Source organism: Heteronotia binoei, chromosome 15 (assembly GCF_032191835.1).
Source record: "Heteronotia binoei isolate CCM8104 ecotype False Entrance Well chromosome 15, APGP_CSIRO_Hbin_v1, whole genome shotgun sequence".
Taxonomy (NCBI): Eukaryota; Metazoa; Chordata; class Lepidosauria; order Squamata; family Gekkonidae; genus Heteronotia; species Heteronotia binoei.
In genome coordinates, this window is record NC_083237.1 from 20,867,397 (window position 1) to 20,883,536 (window position 16,140).

Consider the following 16,140-nt stretch of genomic DNA (forward strand, 5'->3'; position numbering starts at 1 on the left):
GGTCTGCAGCTACGGGGGGGGGGGGGGGGGGCTGTGGGACCCCTGCCCCTGACTTCCTGTCAGATGCCACAACCCTTTCTCCCCCTCTCCCTGCCACCAGCATGGGGGTGAAAGCTGAGAGGTGCCCCCTCCCTCCCCCACAATTTAAATCGCATGGAGGGGTACCCAGGAGCAGCCGCTGCCCCTCCCACACCATTTAAAGGACCCACCAATCGGATCAGGTTAGGCTCCCTGAGTCACAGCAGCAGTGGCCTGGGGAGGGGAGTCGCTAAGTGCCCCCCAACTTTTTACATGGCCCCCAACTATTAAAATCCTGGCTACGGGCCTGTCTCGGCATCCGCAAAACCCAGAATAGGAGGAGCTCGGTGCATAACAACCTAACCTCATGTCATAACAAACCCCTTTTCCCCAGTCAACCTGCCACACGTGGAGCACAACCACCCATCCAACCTGCACGCGTCTGGGAAGCCCGGATCGCAACCAGCCTCCCAGGCAGTTTGTTTAAACATCTAAAATGAATTGCGCGCCGCGTCGGACACCCACACGTTATGCGTTTGCTCTCCTTAGGAAACATGCAATGCCGGAGCAGATACACGGGATGAAATAGGCAGACTGAAAGACACTGGGGTGGAGAGATAAAAGCCCGTTCAGCGATCAAGTGAGAACTAAAGTGGATCCACTCCATTCAGCAGACCCAGTGGGAAACAATCTTCAAGGAAGAAAAACAGCAATGCCTGCTGCCACGCTGTCTTTCCCCTTCGCTTGCAGGGCGTCCTCTGCCTCCTTCCCCCGTCAGACTCACCCCTTCGTCCGCTGCCGCCCGCTTGCCTTTGTTTTATTGCCTTGGCAAGCGCCCCTCGGAGACCCCGACCGTCAGGAGCGCCGCGGGAGGGGAAGGGGGGAGAAGCCCCTCTGGGAGGAGAAAGAGGTCCATCCCTCATTGCCTTCCCCCGCATTCCCGCTTGGCAGAAGGCTGGGGGAAAATCAGTTCCTCTCCGGGTTTGGTTTTAGTAGCTGGAGGAAAATATTGACTGAATCCGACCTCAAAGCAGAGCTAAAAAGATCCCCAAGGATCCAAATCTCGGATAGTCGGCAGATTTCTTCCTGTCGGCCTCATGTGGCTACGGAAAGGGGGCAGAAATTCAACCAGTGTTGCTGTCCCGCAGTGCTGTAAAATAGAGAAATGCTAACTTTCTCCCACGTGCGGGGAAAGGGCGAGAGCATGGTAATTCAGACCTGGTGCACCACTGCAGTGTAAACTTGCCAACCTTCAGGTGATCGTTGGAGAACTCCTGGGATTACAACCACTGTTCTCTCTAGGCTGAGTCAGTGTGAGCTAGCTCAGTTTTTTTTTTTTTTTTGGGGGGGGGGGGGGTTTGCCTCCATTCACACATTTTTGTCTTACCTCAGGAAAAATGGCTCCAGAGCAAGCTAATTTATGCAGTAGCTCACAAAGTAGCATTCCTGCTCTCAGTACGCCACAGCTTAGAGAGAGTATTGATTACAACTGATCTCCAGGCGATGGAGATCAGTTCACCTGGAGAAAATGGCCATTTTGGAAGGTGGGCTCTGTGGCATTATGCTCCATAGAAGTCCCTCCCCTCCCCAAATCGCTCCCTCCTCTAGCTCCACCTCCCCAAATCTTCAGGTATTTCTCAACCCACACCTGGCAACCCTACTTCAGGGAAACTGAGGCTGCTGGTTTTTTGTTGTTTTTTTTTGGGGGGGGGGTTAAAAAATTGGATCACGTTTTAAAAAATAATTATTTATTTAGATTTGATTGCTAAGAAACTTTTGATTTGGATGCCATTTTAAAGGATTGGCCTAACTGGTAACAAAAAACAATTACTTGCAAAACAGAAGCATCTTTGAGCTCATGTAGAGCATGTGGTTGCCAGGAGGCCTGGAGAAAAGAAAACTTCCTGCCCTTTTAATAGAGAATGTAAAGCCTTTTGTGGAGGGAAAGAACATCCCCTGGCAAATTATATCCCATCAAGCTGCTATTAAAGGGGCAGGCAGCACTTTTTCCCACCCATGCAGCTGGCATTCCTGGACTAGCACATCCCATCCCTCATTGTCATGTAAACACAACCAGTCCTATATATACACAGAGTCCTATATATGCAGGCGGTATCTTCCAACAAACTAGCTAAGTCCTAAGAATCTTCTAAAAATTAGGAGAGGAGTATGCATACTTTCAAATCTCTGACAATTTTGCACTCAGAGCTTGAATCCAGTTTTACATTTTCTGTTGCCTATAATTTAAATCTGGGAGTTTTCACACATCAAAAAGGAGAGGGGATGCCAGCTTTTGAATTCACCCCTCCCCCTTGATTTACCAATGGATTAATCTGCTTTTAGCAAGTGATTTTAGATCCATGCCCTGAAAAACTTCACATGCAGATTTCTGCAGGACAAGCCAGCTCCCCCCCACTCCCCGCTCATCCAGTTACATTAAACACATCATTGAGTTTCTCCTGTGCACCATTTCTGCAGCGGTTCACACACTCAAGAGCAATGGGGAAATCCTGTGCATTCCAGCTGGATTCACCTTTTCTACAGTGGGACCCAAAGCAGCTCCCATCATTCTCCTCTTCTCCATTTTATACTCAAAATAATCCAGTGAGGTAGGTGAGGCTAGTGGTATGTGACTGACCCAAGGTCACCATTCAGCACCATAACAGAGTGGGGATTTGAACCTGCATCGCCTAGATCCTCGTCTGGAACTAGCATCGTTTGGGTTTCATGAATTTGTTGCAGTTGAACAGTAGCAAGCCTGGGTGTTATGCAGCCCAGTGGTTGCTGGCAGGTCTAGCATCTCAAAAGACAAGGCAACCCTGGAAGGGGTCCTGCCCCACCCCTTCACCGATAAAAACCAAGGCTTGAAGGCTGGCAGTACAGTTGTGCTTACCTTAGCGATGGCTACAGATGGCATTTGTTTCTTAAAACTATAAGTGCAGATGAGAACATGCTGAGAATTATATAGACTGATGATTATTACATTACCTGTTACATCCAGCTGAATCTTTCAGGCAATGTGACCATGAAGGGGAAGACCCTCCTGGTGGTATCCTTGCAGTTTGCCATTAGGATACAAATTCTGAGTGCAGCTTTCCCAGTACGTCTCAGCTACATACTTCTCAGCTATATAAAAATGGCTGATTGCTACATACACTCCTTCACCTTCTGCATTCCTCCCCAGTAACAGCTCTAACCAAGTGTAAACCAAGGGAGAGGCTTTTCCACATTCTTGGGATGTTTTTGGTGGGGTAGCACACACTAGCCTTCTGTATCTCATTCGCATTCCAAGCAAAACTCTTCCAAAACACAGAGAATACAGGTATTATCTCCTGTTTTCACTTGCTTATAATGACGATTGCTTGGACTGGTTCTTTACTGCTTTTGTGTTGTATTAACAGCTGGCAAACCTTGAGAATTGCCTGTACTGAACCAAGTACCACTTACTTACATTTTTTTAAAACTATGTGCAGGCTCCTAAGGAAAACATAGACTGGTGCATCAAACTGCATAATACGGTCTTTGAGCCATTCATGAATCCTTGAGACAATTGTAGACATAGCTGCTGCCTGAAAGCAACACATTTATCACAATTTCACTGCTGCAAAAGTGCTGTAAAAGCTGCTTTGGAACAAGTAATATAGAAAAACCCTGTCCTGGATGGCCCAGGCTAGCCCAGTCTTCCTGAATCTTGGAAGGCCAGCTCTGGTTAATACTTTGATGGGAGACCATCAGGAATTCCAAGGTCTCTACACAGAGCCAGGCAAACCACCTCTGAACATCTCTTGCCCCGAAAACTGTATAGGGTTGCATAGAAGGAAAATAAGATAATCTGGTAAAATCCCAACAAGCCTCTATTAAAGGGACAGGTAGGGTTGCCAGGTCTGTGTTGGAAAACTTTGGAGGTGGAGACTTTGGGGGTGGATCCAGGAGAGGGTGGGGTTTGGGAAGGGGAGGGGCCTCAGCATGGTCCAATGCCATAGAGTTCACCCTCTAAAGCAGCCATTTTCTTCCAAGGGAGCTGATCTCCCAGTTGTAAAAATGGGAGCTCTTCAAACCCCACCTGGAGGCTGGCAACCCTAGACAGGGAATAGGCTCGCTGTCCCCAGGTCTCAGTGGGGGATCCCCCAGTTTTGCAGGCTCCTCCCTGCCACCAGCCAACTGACCAGCAGGGAAAAGCCCCGCCCCAGCAGCCACCATGTGCCTTTAAACCTCGCCAGGTTTAGAAGACGTTTGCAACTGTTTGTGTTTTGGAATGTGTGTGTGCCTTTAAATCTCAGCAACAGGAAGGCGGGGGTGGGTTGAAGAGGCAGAGCCGCAAGTGTGTGCAGCTGTGAGAAAGGCAGAGTCCATGTTTTGCATTCACTTCAGAAGTTGTTTCTATAGTAAAATGAATAGGAAAGAGCTAGAATCTGATTATGGAATGGAGAAAAATGTGTGAGCCGGAGGCTAAAAATCTGTCAGCTCACGCTAACTCAGCTTAGAGGGAACATTGCACCCCAGTGTGAAGAGGATGGGGAAGGGTTAAGTTATCAGGCACTAGTAGTACAATAGTGACTGGTCACATTATGGAGGGAAACAAATTGGGGATGTATGAGGGGGTGATGTTCATGAAATGTTTCATAAAACAGCTTAATAAGAACATAAGAAGAGCCCAGTGGTCCTTCTACTCCAGCATCCTGTGTTACACAGTAGCCAACCAGTTCCTCTGGAGGGCCAACAACACGGCATGGAGGCTGAGGCCTTCCCTAACATTGCCTCCTGGCTCTGGGATTCAGAGGTTGACTCTAATTGTGGAGATTCCCCTCAGTCACCATGGCTAGCAGCCACTGATAAACCTGTTCTCCACGAATCTACCTAATCCCTTTTTAACAGATCTTCGAACATACGTTGTTGGACTGGGGAAGAAACAGCAATAATGATACCAGTAATGTTGGATAAGGTTTATACAGTATAATGAAAAGAAACAAAAGAAATCTAAGGAGTGTCAGGAAAGCATCTACAAGCTGTCCAGCAACAAATAAGAATCTTCCCCCCCTTCTTTAACAATCCAATGACCCAGAAGTCCTGAACAGAACCAAATGCCATCCTCTGTTTCTATCTTTGCATAGAAGCTGCTGCCGCCAAGAATTTAGCCACAGAAACATCAGGATCAGCTAGCAGGGAAGATATAGAAGCAAGGGAAACCTTGGAAGCTATCTCCAGCTGTATTCACAGGCCTCTCAAAGGGGCAGTCAGTGTACAATAAAAGAAAACATGAGATAATGATTCAGTTGCCACCAACCTACATGTGCATAATTTGTCGGAGTTGGGTACTCCTTGGAACCTACCCAGCAAAACAGCAGAGGGGGAAAGCATTTAGCCTGGCCAAAATAAAAGCCCTTTGGTATTTGGAGGCAATCAGTTGATGAAACTAAAATGGAAAGGTAAGGGGGAGGCGGATACCAAAAAAACAACTGCAGAGTCTTGCACAGAGTCTTGTGAGCAAAAATTCTACTTTGTGAGCTACTGGTATTAAGTCGTGAGCTACTGGCATTAAAGTTGTGAGCTACTGCAAAAATTATTATGTTCTGGGGCCAATTTTCCTGAGCCAAGACAAAAATGTGTCAGCCGAAGGCTAAAAATCTGTGAGCTAGCTCACGCTAACTCAGCTTAGAGGGAACACTGCATGGAGCACACTCTACAAGCCCTAACAAGAGCCAACTGATGGTGTCATACACAAAATGACAGAGTCAACAAAGGCAAGCTACCTTAAACCTCAAGTATGATCTTATTAAGGTTGTCAACCTCCAGGTAGGACCTGGGGTTCTCTTAGAGTTACAGCTCATCTCCAGACAAGTTCCCCTGGAGAAAATGGCAACTCGGGGGAGCAGAATCTATGGCATCACATCACCACTGAGCTTCTCCCCAAACTCCACCCTCCTTGAGCCCCGCCCCTAAATCTCCAAGAATGTCCCAAACTGGAACTAGCAATCCTAGGGAACTACATTTGGTAGCTCTGTCCATGGAGATTTTAATCCTGTGGGCAGGGCTTCTTGTGTTGAAAAAGCCCAGCAGGAACTCATTTGCATATCAGGACACACACCCCTGACACCACCATTGTTTCACATGGGCCTTTTTTCTGGAAAAAGCCCAGCAGGAACTCGTTTGCATATTAGGCCACATCCCCTGACACCAAGCCAGCCAGAGCTGCATTCCTGCTCAAAAAAAGGAAGCTCTCAACAAGGCATTCAAGATGCTATCCTTTGAAGAAGAGAGTGTTTCTGTCTAGATTTGGGATTAGAAGGGATCTTTCTCTTCTACAAAGCTGAAAGATAGCATATTTTTAAGGGGGTTGCGTTTGCCCCTGAATTATAAAGTCCGGGGCAAAAATAGGGGAGCAGAGTTCCACGGAACCTGGGGGCTACAAAAGAGTAGAGGTGGGTCATGTTGAAGGCCTCATAGAAAGACACCAGCCCCCCTTCGTAATCCAGATAAACCCCAACTCTCTTGGGAAAAGAGGCAGGGCACAGCCTTTGAGGGGGGGTGTCCTTGGCCGTGAGCTCCACCCCATTTTTTAGCTGGATTACCCAGTAGCCATTGGCAGGGGAGGCGGCAATTTTCCCCTTGCGGTTGATGGAAATGTTAGCCAGCCCTAAGGTCCAGGAGGGCTTGTTGCCCACTTCTACCTCCCAATAATGTTTCCCTGAGGAAAAGCCTTGGCAACCTAGAACAGCCACACAGTAGTTGAACCGCATTGGAGTGTCTAGGACGTCCCTGCGGAGTTGGCCATCCCGGACGCAGGTGCAGTCATCCGAAAGAACAAGGCAAGGATGAGCTGTTTCAGGGTCCAGAGTTATATGGGGGAACTCTGCAAGAAAGAAAACAGCCACTGTGAGAAAGACAGTGTGGGGTAGTGGTTAGAGTCACAGAGTGGGGTAGTTGTTAGAGTCAACAGAGCTGGAAGGAGTCATACAGACCACTCAGTCCAACTCCCTGCTCAATTCAAGATCAGCCTAGAGCAGGGGTGGCCAAACTGGCTCAGGAGCCACAGGTGGCTCTTTCACACATATTGTGTGGCTCTTCAAGCCACACCATCCTATCAGCCAGCTTGGAGAAGGCACTTCTCTCTTTAAATCATTTAGCCAAGCCAAGCCAGCCAGCGGCTTGGAGAATGCATTTTAAAGTTAAGCTGCTTTCTTTCCACCTCTCTGTCTCCTTCCATCCATCCAAAATCTGATGCTTATTCTATGTAGCTCTTACATTAAGCAAGTTTGGCCACCCCTGACCTACAGCATCCCTGACAAGTGTTTGTCTAGCCCAGGGGTAGGGTACGTTGGCTTTCCAAATGTTTTTTGCCTACAACTCCCATCAGCCCCAACAAGCATGGCCAATGGCTGGGGCTGATGGGAGTTGTAGGCAAAAAACATCTGGAGATCCAACGTTCCCTACCCCTGGGCTAGCCCCTATATAAAAACTGCCCGTGACTAGGCTCTGGGAAACCCACTTTCCATTCCCTCCTCTGCTGTGAAAGCTCATTGGATGATCTTGTGCCAGTTATGCGCTCTCGCTCTCTCTGTTCATCAAACCTTCCTGACAGGGTTGTTGTTTGAGGATAGAATGGAGGAGGCAAGAACAATATGGTAAACCACTTTTGGTCCCCAGTGGTGAAAAAAGTGGGACGATAAATATCTAAATAAAGAGAGGTGTCTTTGTAAGCTGCAGCTGGCTTTCCCTGATCCCGCATCTCTATCCCCAGGAATTCCAGAGCAGCACATCACTAAACTAAACAAAATCCCAGCAACATCTTAAAAACCATCAACACTTCTTCCAGCACAAGTTTTCAGAGTCAGAGACCATCATGTCAAATACGGACTACTCCCCTTCAACCAACTCTACAGACACATTGAGTAAAACCAGATGATGACATTTCTCCTAGACTAATCCATATTAAATGATTCTTGAGTATTTGCACTTCTGGGGTTCCCTTGTTCCACACTGTTTGTAAGCATCTGAGCCCATTCATGGAAAGGGTGGACTAAAAATCGAACAAATCAATAAGAACCCCAGCCGGCACTAGAGCCCTGTTCACAAGTTACAGTGGGCACACATACAATCCACATACAGCGTACACTCAGTGCTTTTTTTGTAGCAGGAACTCCTTTGCATATTAGGCCACACACCCCTGATGCAGCCAATCCTCCTGGAGTTTACAGTAGGCCCTGTACTAAGAGCCCCGTAAGCTCTTGGAGGATTGGCTACATCAGGGCTTGTGACCTAATATGCAAAGGAGTTCCTGCTACAAAAAAAACCCCCTGTGATTATTTTTTATTTACACATTAAGTCATTCTCATGTGATGTCCATTCACATGTGTTCAATTTAACACATCAGCAGGGCTAAGGTGGTCCAGGTGGGGGGCGGGGACCACAGCCTACCCTTTGCCCTCTCCACAGGCTGTAGGCTCCAGGGGAAAATATACCCCTCCCATCGTGATTCTTGACCTATCCATGTGATGTGATCAGAGAGGGGATAAGGACCACCTTACCAATGTTGAGAGCAGATCTCATTTTCTTCCATGAGATGTACTGGATTGGCCCTTTGAACTGTTCAAGCGCCTGGAGCTGGAGTTGAATGTCAGGAAAAGCTGGAAGGCTTTGCTGCCGCTTCACTCTTTGCAGGGTGGGAACACAATCACACACACAGAGGCCTGTGTTAACATCTGACTGCTCAGGATGCCTCTATCCCAGGAAACAAGTTCCCTTTTATCATACTCACCTCTTCAGAAGGGAGGGTATACCCTGTAGATGGCAAGAGGAGAAAACAGTGTAACTAGAAGATCTGGAATTCTATGCTGATAAATCCTAGAGCCAGAAAGTCCAGGGGTTGTTCTCATGTAATGTGGTGGAAAGTGCCATCGAGTCACAGCTGACTAAGTGTGAGCCCGTAAGGTTTTCAAAGCAGAGGTGGTTTGCCATTGCTTGCCTCTGCATAGCAACCCTGGACTTCCTTTATGGCTTGCTATCCTATTGGACTGACCTTGCTCAGCTTCTGAGATCCAAAGAAGAAGAGTCTGGGTTTATACTCTATCCTTCACTACCTGAAAGAATCTCAGACTGGCTTACAATCTCTTTTCCCTTCCCCTCCCCATTACAGAGACCCTGTGAGGTAGGTGGAGCTGAGAGAGTTCTGGTAGAAACTGCTCTTGAGTGGAACAGCTCTGTGAGAACTTGTGACTGATTCAAGGTCACATCGGCAGGTGCATGTAGAGAAGTGGGGAATCAAACCTGGTTCTCCAGAGTTCATGCATTTAACCACTACACCAAACTGGCTCTCCACAAGATTGGGCTAACCTGGGCCATCCAGGTCAGGGTGTTCTTATGTATCTAAGGCCTTAAAAACTGCCTGTTTGAAAAGCTTTTAAAAGGGAAAAAGGCTGCGCAGAAGCTTTTGAGGATGCCATCCTACAAATTGGGTGAGATGATCTGAGATCAGGCAACTGCCAATTCACTCTTATTTTCTGTGATGGCCCCCCCACCGCCACCATTTGTGGAACTGAGGAGGCCAGGAAAGCTCCCAGCATGCTTCTTTCCCCAGAACAGAAATGCTCAGAGGATGGTTTTATAAAGAGATTAGGACTGAAGCACAATGGAACAGTCCAGAAGCAGCATTTTTAAGGGAATAAGATTGTAAGGGAATATAACGGTATAGGATAGCTTTTTTAACGTATTAGTCTGCTTTGACTGCACTGTCTACCTTTGTAATCTACTCTCGACATTGTTTATGCTATGTTATGCTTTAGATAGATTTGTTTGTGTTATTTCCTAATCTCTGTATTTGAAGTCCTACTGAATGTCTTATGTTGTCAGGTGGAATTTACAGGGGTGGGGGGAAACAGATTTTCAAATCTGGCAGGCGATAAGTGAAGGAAATAAATAAATTCCTTGTACAAAAGTGGAAGGGTTCCCCAAAAGAGCCAAACGGAAAAGAGCACAGGATCTGGCAAAAGAAATGTAAATTGACAACACAAGCCTGAAGGGGATTTGAGAAACAGATTGCCAGCAAAGACGAGCAATAAGCATTTCTTCAGATGGCCAAATGAGAATGAGATAAGCCGATTTGGGTCTCCATGAGGAGGGAGAAAGGAGGGATAGAAATGAAGTAAAATAATTACTACTAACGGTTCCTGTGGGGTGGAAGTGGCAGATTCTAGAGGTGGAATTAACCCATGATCCAATTTGCCCCTCAGCTGTTTTTTGTTTTGTTTTTTAAATATTACTGAAGTGAATGTTCAGCAATCCAGTTACAGGTCTCCAACTGTCAAATGCAGTTTGACATTAGCTGTGGTGGGAAACCTGTGTCTAGGGCTACACCTCTTCAGTGTTCAAGTGGAAAGGCACCTCGTAGAATGCCCACCTCAAACCCAAAACCCAGTGAATCAGGGCAAAGGCCCAGTTAAAACTCTGGCTCTTAATGGTTTGCCTCATAGAACGCCCACCTCAAACCCAAAAACAGCTCATCAGGGCAAAGACCCAGTTAAAACTCTGGCTCTTGTTTGCTTTTTCTTGTAGGGATTTTCTGTTTGGTGTGAGGTCTTATTATTCCATCCTCTGAGCTTTCACCTGCCACGTGAAGGGGTACAGTATTAGTTACAGCCTTACCGTTTCTGTGAGAATAAAGCTTTATTTCCAAAGTGGAGCTACATCTTCAAAGAGAATCCCCCGTCCCACCTCACCTTGAGGAACACTGCAGAGTCCTGCAGCTGCAGATGGCTCTGGGCTTCCAACAGCAATTCCTGGGCTGCCTGGCTGGACTCCACCAGTGCCGCCAGCCTCCCTTCTGCCTGTCGAAGAAGGGCTTCTCCTTCCTCATTCAGCTGGGCCTTCCATGTCTCCTCACTGCCCCTGAGGAAGCGGTGGAGTTGCCGAAGTTCTGTGGAGATGTGGTCTCCAAGGCTCAGCACGATTGCCTGGAAACCAGAGATGCCCATTTGCAGACCTTGGTGCCCACAGATCCCTCCATCACTGCTTACTCCCCTCATGCAAGGTCATGACCACATTCCCTCCCCTAGTTTTAGGGTTGCCAGCCTCAAGATGGGGCCTGGAGATTTCCTGCAATTACAACTGATCTCCAGACTTTACTCCTCCTGGAGAAGACAGCTGCTCCAGAGAGTATTCGATGGCATTTTAACCTGCTGAGGTCCCTCCCTCCCCAAACCCTGACCTCCCCAGGATCTGCCCTCTCCCAAATCTCCAGGAAATTCCCAAGGCAGACTTGGCAACCCTTCCAATTGTGAGTCTAGTCTGTTCCCTACATTACAATTCCCTTCTTCCAGTTGTAGCTACACCACAGGGAGCCGTGGGACTTTCTCATATGTATTTTAGCCCCCATCGGCACTATCAGGTTTGAAGGAGCAAGAAAGAAGATGATGATGAAGTTATTGGATTTATATCCCACCCTCCACTCCGAATTTTAGTCTCAGAGCGGCTCACAATCTCCTTTGCCTTTCTCCCCCACAACAGACACCCTGTGAGGTGGGTGGGGCTGAGAGACCTCTCACAGAAGCAGCTCTTTCAAGGACAACTCCTACAAAAGCTATGGCTGACCCAAGGCCATTCCAGCAGCTGCAAGTGGAGGAGTGGGGAATCAAACCCGGTTCTCCCAGATAAGAGTCTGCACACTCAACCACTACACCAAACTGGAGCTCATCAGCATCAGTGCAATGTCGCAGGGATCTGGGTGGGTTGGGAGGGGGCTGAGATCTTTAAAAATTAAGGACTCAAACTGTTTCAAAATGCAGAGCAAGAGATCAAAGAGTGTGGTCTAGCAGTTTAGGATCTGGGAGGCCCAGGTTTGAATTCCCACCCTTTCATGGAAGCTTGCTGGGTGACCTTGGATCAGTCACATGCTTTCAGCCTAACCTACCTCACAGGGTTGTTGTGAGGATAAAATGAAGGAGAATGATGTAAGCCGCTTTGGGTCTCGATTGGGGAGAAAGGAAGGATATAAAGGAATTAATGAAGCTGACTTGCAAGACTGCAAATATACAGTTTAACCATTACTGACAATTGGCATGTTGATTAGCGATCCATAATATTTTTGCAGCCCAAACACTGGTTGTTGTGATGTGAGTCTTTTATTAAAAAGTGGCATGCACAAAGTCTCTGAATAACGGCCAATAAAAATCTTTGTCTGCTACTCTGTTCACATACACAGTATCCAAACATCCAGAGTTTTTGAACAGGAACGCACAGGAATGCAGCTCTGGCTCTCTGGGCATCAGGGGTGTGGCCTAATATGCAAATAATTCCTTGGTGTCAGGGGTGTGGCCTAATATGCAAATAATTGGGTTTTTTACAAACAAGCCTTGTGTGAAACTATGGTGATAGCAAGGGGTGTGGCCTAATATGCAAATAAGTTCCTGCTGGGCCTTTTCTTTTAAAGTGCCATGCTAGCATCCCACCTACCCTTCCATTATATTTTAACATAAAGATTTCATTTTCTTTTGTCTAAAGAGCCAAGTTGAGTTCCATAATAATAAAGTGCCCTCAGGTTGCAACTGACTTACAGTGACCCCTCATGAGGTTTGAAGGCAAGAGAGAAGCAGAGGTGGTTTGCCTTCTTCTACAGAGTCTTCCTTGGTGGTCTCCCATCCACATACTGACCAGGAATCAACCCTGCTTAGCTTGCGGGCTCCAACAAGCTCAGGCTAGTGTGTGTACCAGACCCTTGCAAGTCAAGTGCAATTCTTCTGCCTTTATTAGGACATGGGAGATCATCTCCAGTCAAGAGTGGGCCTTCTGCCAGTATGTGGGCCTTGAGATTTGTCAATCCTGTCATTTCCCTGAAGAACCCACCCAAATAGCAACGGTGGGGGGGTCCCCCTCTTCACCTGCAATGCTGAGATGCCACAACCATCTTTACCTTGTGGTTCTGAAGCCTCTCTTCTGACTCCCTTTTAAACATCAGAAGTCTGTCCAGGTTGGCCTCCAGCTGCGACACAGCTGAAGAGAGCTCTTCCTACTCAAAAAAACAGCAGATGTTATATTGATACACTTTAAGGGATTGGTTGCCTCTGTCTCTTCATCTGCTCTTCTTCCCACAGCAAAAGTAGGCTCCTCACAGCAATCCAGCACAGGAAGATATCAATACATCAACCAGCGATGCTTCAAGCGCTTGTAATGAACTTGGCTGAGTATAGATTTCTCTGCTTTTACATGAGAGTGGGACTCAAGAAACAAGCAGAATATTCCTTGCTGACTTTGACCTTTGGAATGTTACACCCTTCAGAATTTGGGGGGGGGGGGGGAGACAGAAAGCTGAACAGAAAGTTTTTGTAAATTGAGTTTGGAAGGAAATTCCTGCTGGCACTGAGGAATATAAATAAATAAAAGCAGATACATGAAATAAACAAACAGCATAATTTTTCCTTGGGCGGCTTAAATTTGAGAAGGGACAGAAAGGAGAGGGAGAGAGAGAGAGAGAGAGAGAGAGAGAGAGAGAGAGCCATGCCAGCTTAAAGCAAAACACCTTGGGTTGCTGTTCTTGGAAACCTAATGCAAGATTAGCACTTGTGCTGCCTAATGTAGGAGTCTACTTCCAATTGAATAGATGGCTTCTCATTTTGAAAATATGCAGATACTTTATAGAGTGGTTATAATCAGGGGTTGTTTTGTGAAAAAAATAGGTGGAGCTCATCCAGGGATTGTTATGCAGCTGCACTAGTATTCAATGGACAAGGAGGTGGAACTCTCAGAAAGGTTCAGGAGCTGTGCTCCTGTGAGCTCCCACTGAATCTGAGGCCTGATTATAATGAGGGATTTTCTGGCAGAGCACGTAATGATGGCTGCAGGAATAAACAGCTTTAAAGGGTATTAGATGAATTCAGGGAGGATATCAACGGCTACTAGCCATGTTGGCTGTGGGGCACCTCCACATCCAGATGAACTAAGCGTCTGAATCTCAAAGCCAGGAGGCAACATCAAGGGAATGCCTTGACCTCTGTGCCCTGTTGTTGGTCATCCAGAGGAACTGGTTGGCCACTGTCTGAGACAGGATGTTGGACTAGATGGACCATTGGTCTGATCCAGCAGGGCTTTCTTATGTTTTAATGGTCAAGATAGCATAAATCTGCAGCACTCACTCAGTGAAAACAAACCAAAATCTAGCCCTACTACTATTTAACTGCTCAGGGAAATGGAGATGATCTAACCCACTAAAAATTCTGTCTTATTTCAAAGGTACAGGTGCCAAAATAAAGGATGAGAGTAATCAGCTACCCCGTGTCTCCCGAACTACCTCACTAGAGACCCTCATGTACCTCAACAATTTAGGAACAAAACGTAAGAGTTGTTTGGATCGCACAGTACCTTATACCACTTTGTGACCTCGCTGAACCGTGCATGATTCTGCTGCTGCACCGATTCTGCACGCACGACTTCACTGCATCGTCCCTCCTCAGCCTCTCCAGGGTTCATTTTCCTGATTCGGTGGATCAAAGTTCCCAGGAGCCAGCATGGGGTGTAGGTCCTCTCTGGAAATGGCTTCCGGCATTGGGGACAGACGGCCTCACCGCCCAGAGTTCGCCAAGCTGTCTCAATGCAGGCCTGGCAGTAAAGATGGCCGCATGGGAGGGCAACCGGTTCCTGGAACCATTCCAGACAAATTGGACAGGCAAAATCCAAAGTCAGATCCTCGAAGGGTGTGGCAGAAGCCATGGCTCCCAGTAGCTCACCCCAGGGAGACGATTCAAAAACGCTTGTGTCTCTCTCAACCCACTCTCCCCACTAGACACCACAGCTCTCCGACTGACAAGAAGACACAAAAGCCTACCCTGGAACTTCTTGCCCTCCCCTCAAACAACTAGGCCCCACTTCCCTGTTGTGGTCATGAAGACAACCCAAAGGACCCCACTGTTGCTCTGCCCAGGAGTTCTGGAGGTGCTGGTGCAGTCCGGGCCCAAGTGTTGTCTGGCGTGTTCTTCAGAATTCGGAGCTGGCCATGTCTGCCTTGCTTCAAGCCTCTGGTCAGTTTGTGCTTATCGCTCACAGGGGTGTGGATGCGAGAACATTGCTCAAACAATCCACCCTAATTGTACATAACACTTCAGCAAAGACAGCTGAGTTATACAGGCTGCTGTTTGGAAATTATGTGTTAAACGTGTTAGATGTTTATAGCTTCAGTTAAAAATACATCCACCAGTTTGGGGTATGTTTGTGTGTTTAAAGTTCAGTCATTTTTTAAGGGTTTCTAAACTGTTTAATGATTGGGTTGGGGAGGTTTTTTGTCATTCCAGGGGTTCAGTGAGTCAGTCAGCAGTGAGGGGCCAAAATAGGCTTAACAGAGTTAGCCTGGGGCAGCAAATTTGTTCAATAAGCATGAGAACATGTCAGTTTGCCGTGCAAAGGGATCACATTCAGAGTCCTTCCCTAGCATGACAGATGGGCACTTTCACACATGCTGAATAATGTACTTTCAATCCACTTCCAGCGCATTTTGCAACTAAGGGTGCTTTCACACACACTAAGTAACACACTTTTAGTCCGCTTCACAACTGGATTTTACTGTGTGAAATGGGAAAATCCACTTGCAAATGGCCGCTGAAGTGGATCGAAATGGCTCACCCACTTCTGTGCCCCCTTTACTGACATTCTGGCACTCAGAAGCTGGTGCCCGCTGCCAAGACTATTTTTGTTTCCCTCTCTCCTCACAGTAGAACTCATGCTCTTCTGGTGAGATTGGTGAGATAAAACCCAAGAATGCACAAGGCATTTGTTAACATACACAAGACCACCTGCTGTGGTTGCGGCTTCCAACTCAGATGCCTTTAAAAAGGGATGGGACAAATCACTGGTTGTTGGTTATGACGGATGCATAGAACCTTCATGTTCATAGGCAGCGTATCTCTATGTACCTGAAACTGCAGAGCTACCAGTAAAGTTGATTTCATGTTCCAAAAAAAAAGGATGCTGGACTGGCAGAGCCATTCTTGCATTCTTCTTGATTTTCAGGACTGCACAAGTTGTCTGTGTGTTCGTGCAAGTTGCCAACATTTTTTCTAATGGGGCTCCTGTGCTACTACTAAGAAGCAGAGGAACAACAGGTGCACCTGTTCCTGACAGCAAGATTCAGCAAAAGAAATTGCA

General features: G+C 47.1%; 1 protein-coding gene across 1 annotated transcript; it reads right to left on the minus strand.

The window, feature by feature from the left end:
• Window positions 1–6,279: 6,279 nt before the first annotated feature.
• On the minus strand, window positions 6,280–14,712 carry LOC132583840 (nuclear factor 7, brain-like). The gene is made up of 6 exons (XM_060255530.1): window positions 14,365–14,712; window positions 12,920–13,015; window positions 10,731–10,964; window positions 8,774–8,796; window positions 8,544–8,668; window positions 6,280–6,868 (listed from the first exon to the last, which is right to left on the minus strand). The coding sequence occupies exons 1-6, from the start codon at window positions 14,710–14,712 to the stop codon at window positions 6,318–6,320; spliced, it is 1,377 nt and encodes a 458-aa protein (XP_060111513.1). The 3' UTR covers window positions 6,280–6,317.
• Window positions 14,713–16,140: the final 1,428 nt, after the last annotated feature.

Coding starts and splice junctions, on each gene's coding strand:
- LOC132583840 (XM_060255530.1), bottom strand. CDS start 14,712: ATGGCTTCTGCCACACCCTTCGAGGATCTGACTTTGGATTTTGCCTGT. Junction 13,016..14,364: donor AGGTCACAAAGTGGTATAAG/GTACTGTGCGAT, acceptor TTTTTTGAGTAG/GAAGAGCTCTCTTCAGCTGT. Junction 8,797..10,730: donor ACTCTGCAGTGTTCCTCAAG/GTGAGGTGGGAC, acceptor TGCCATCTACAG/GGTATACCCTCCCTTCTGAA.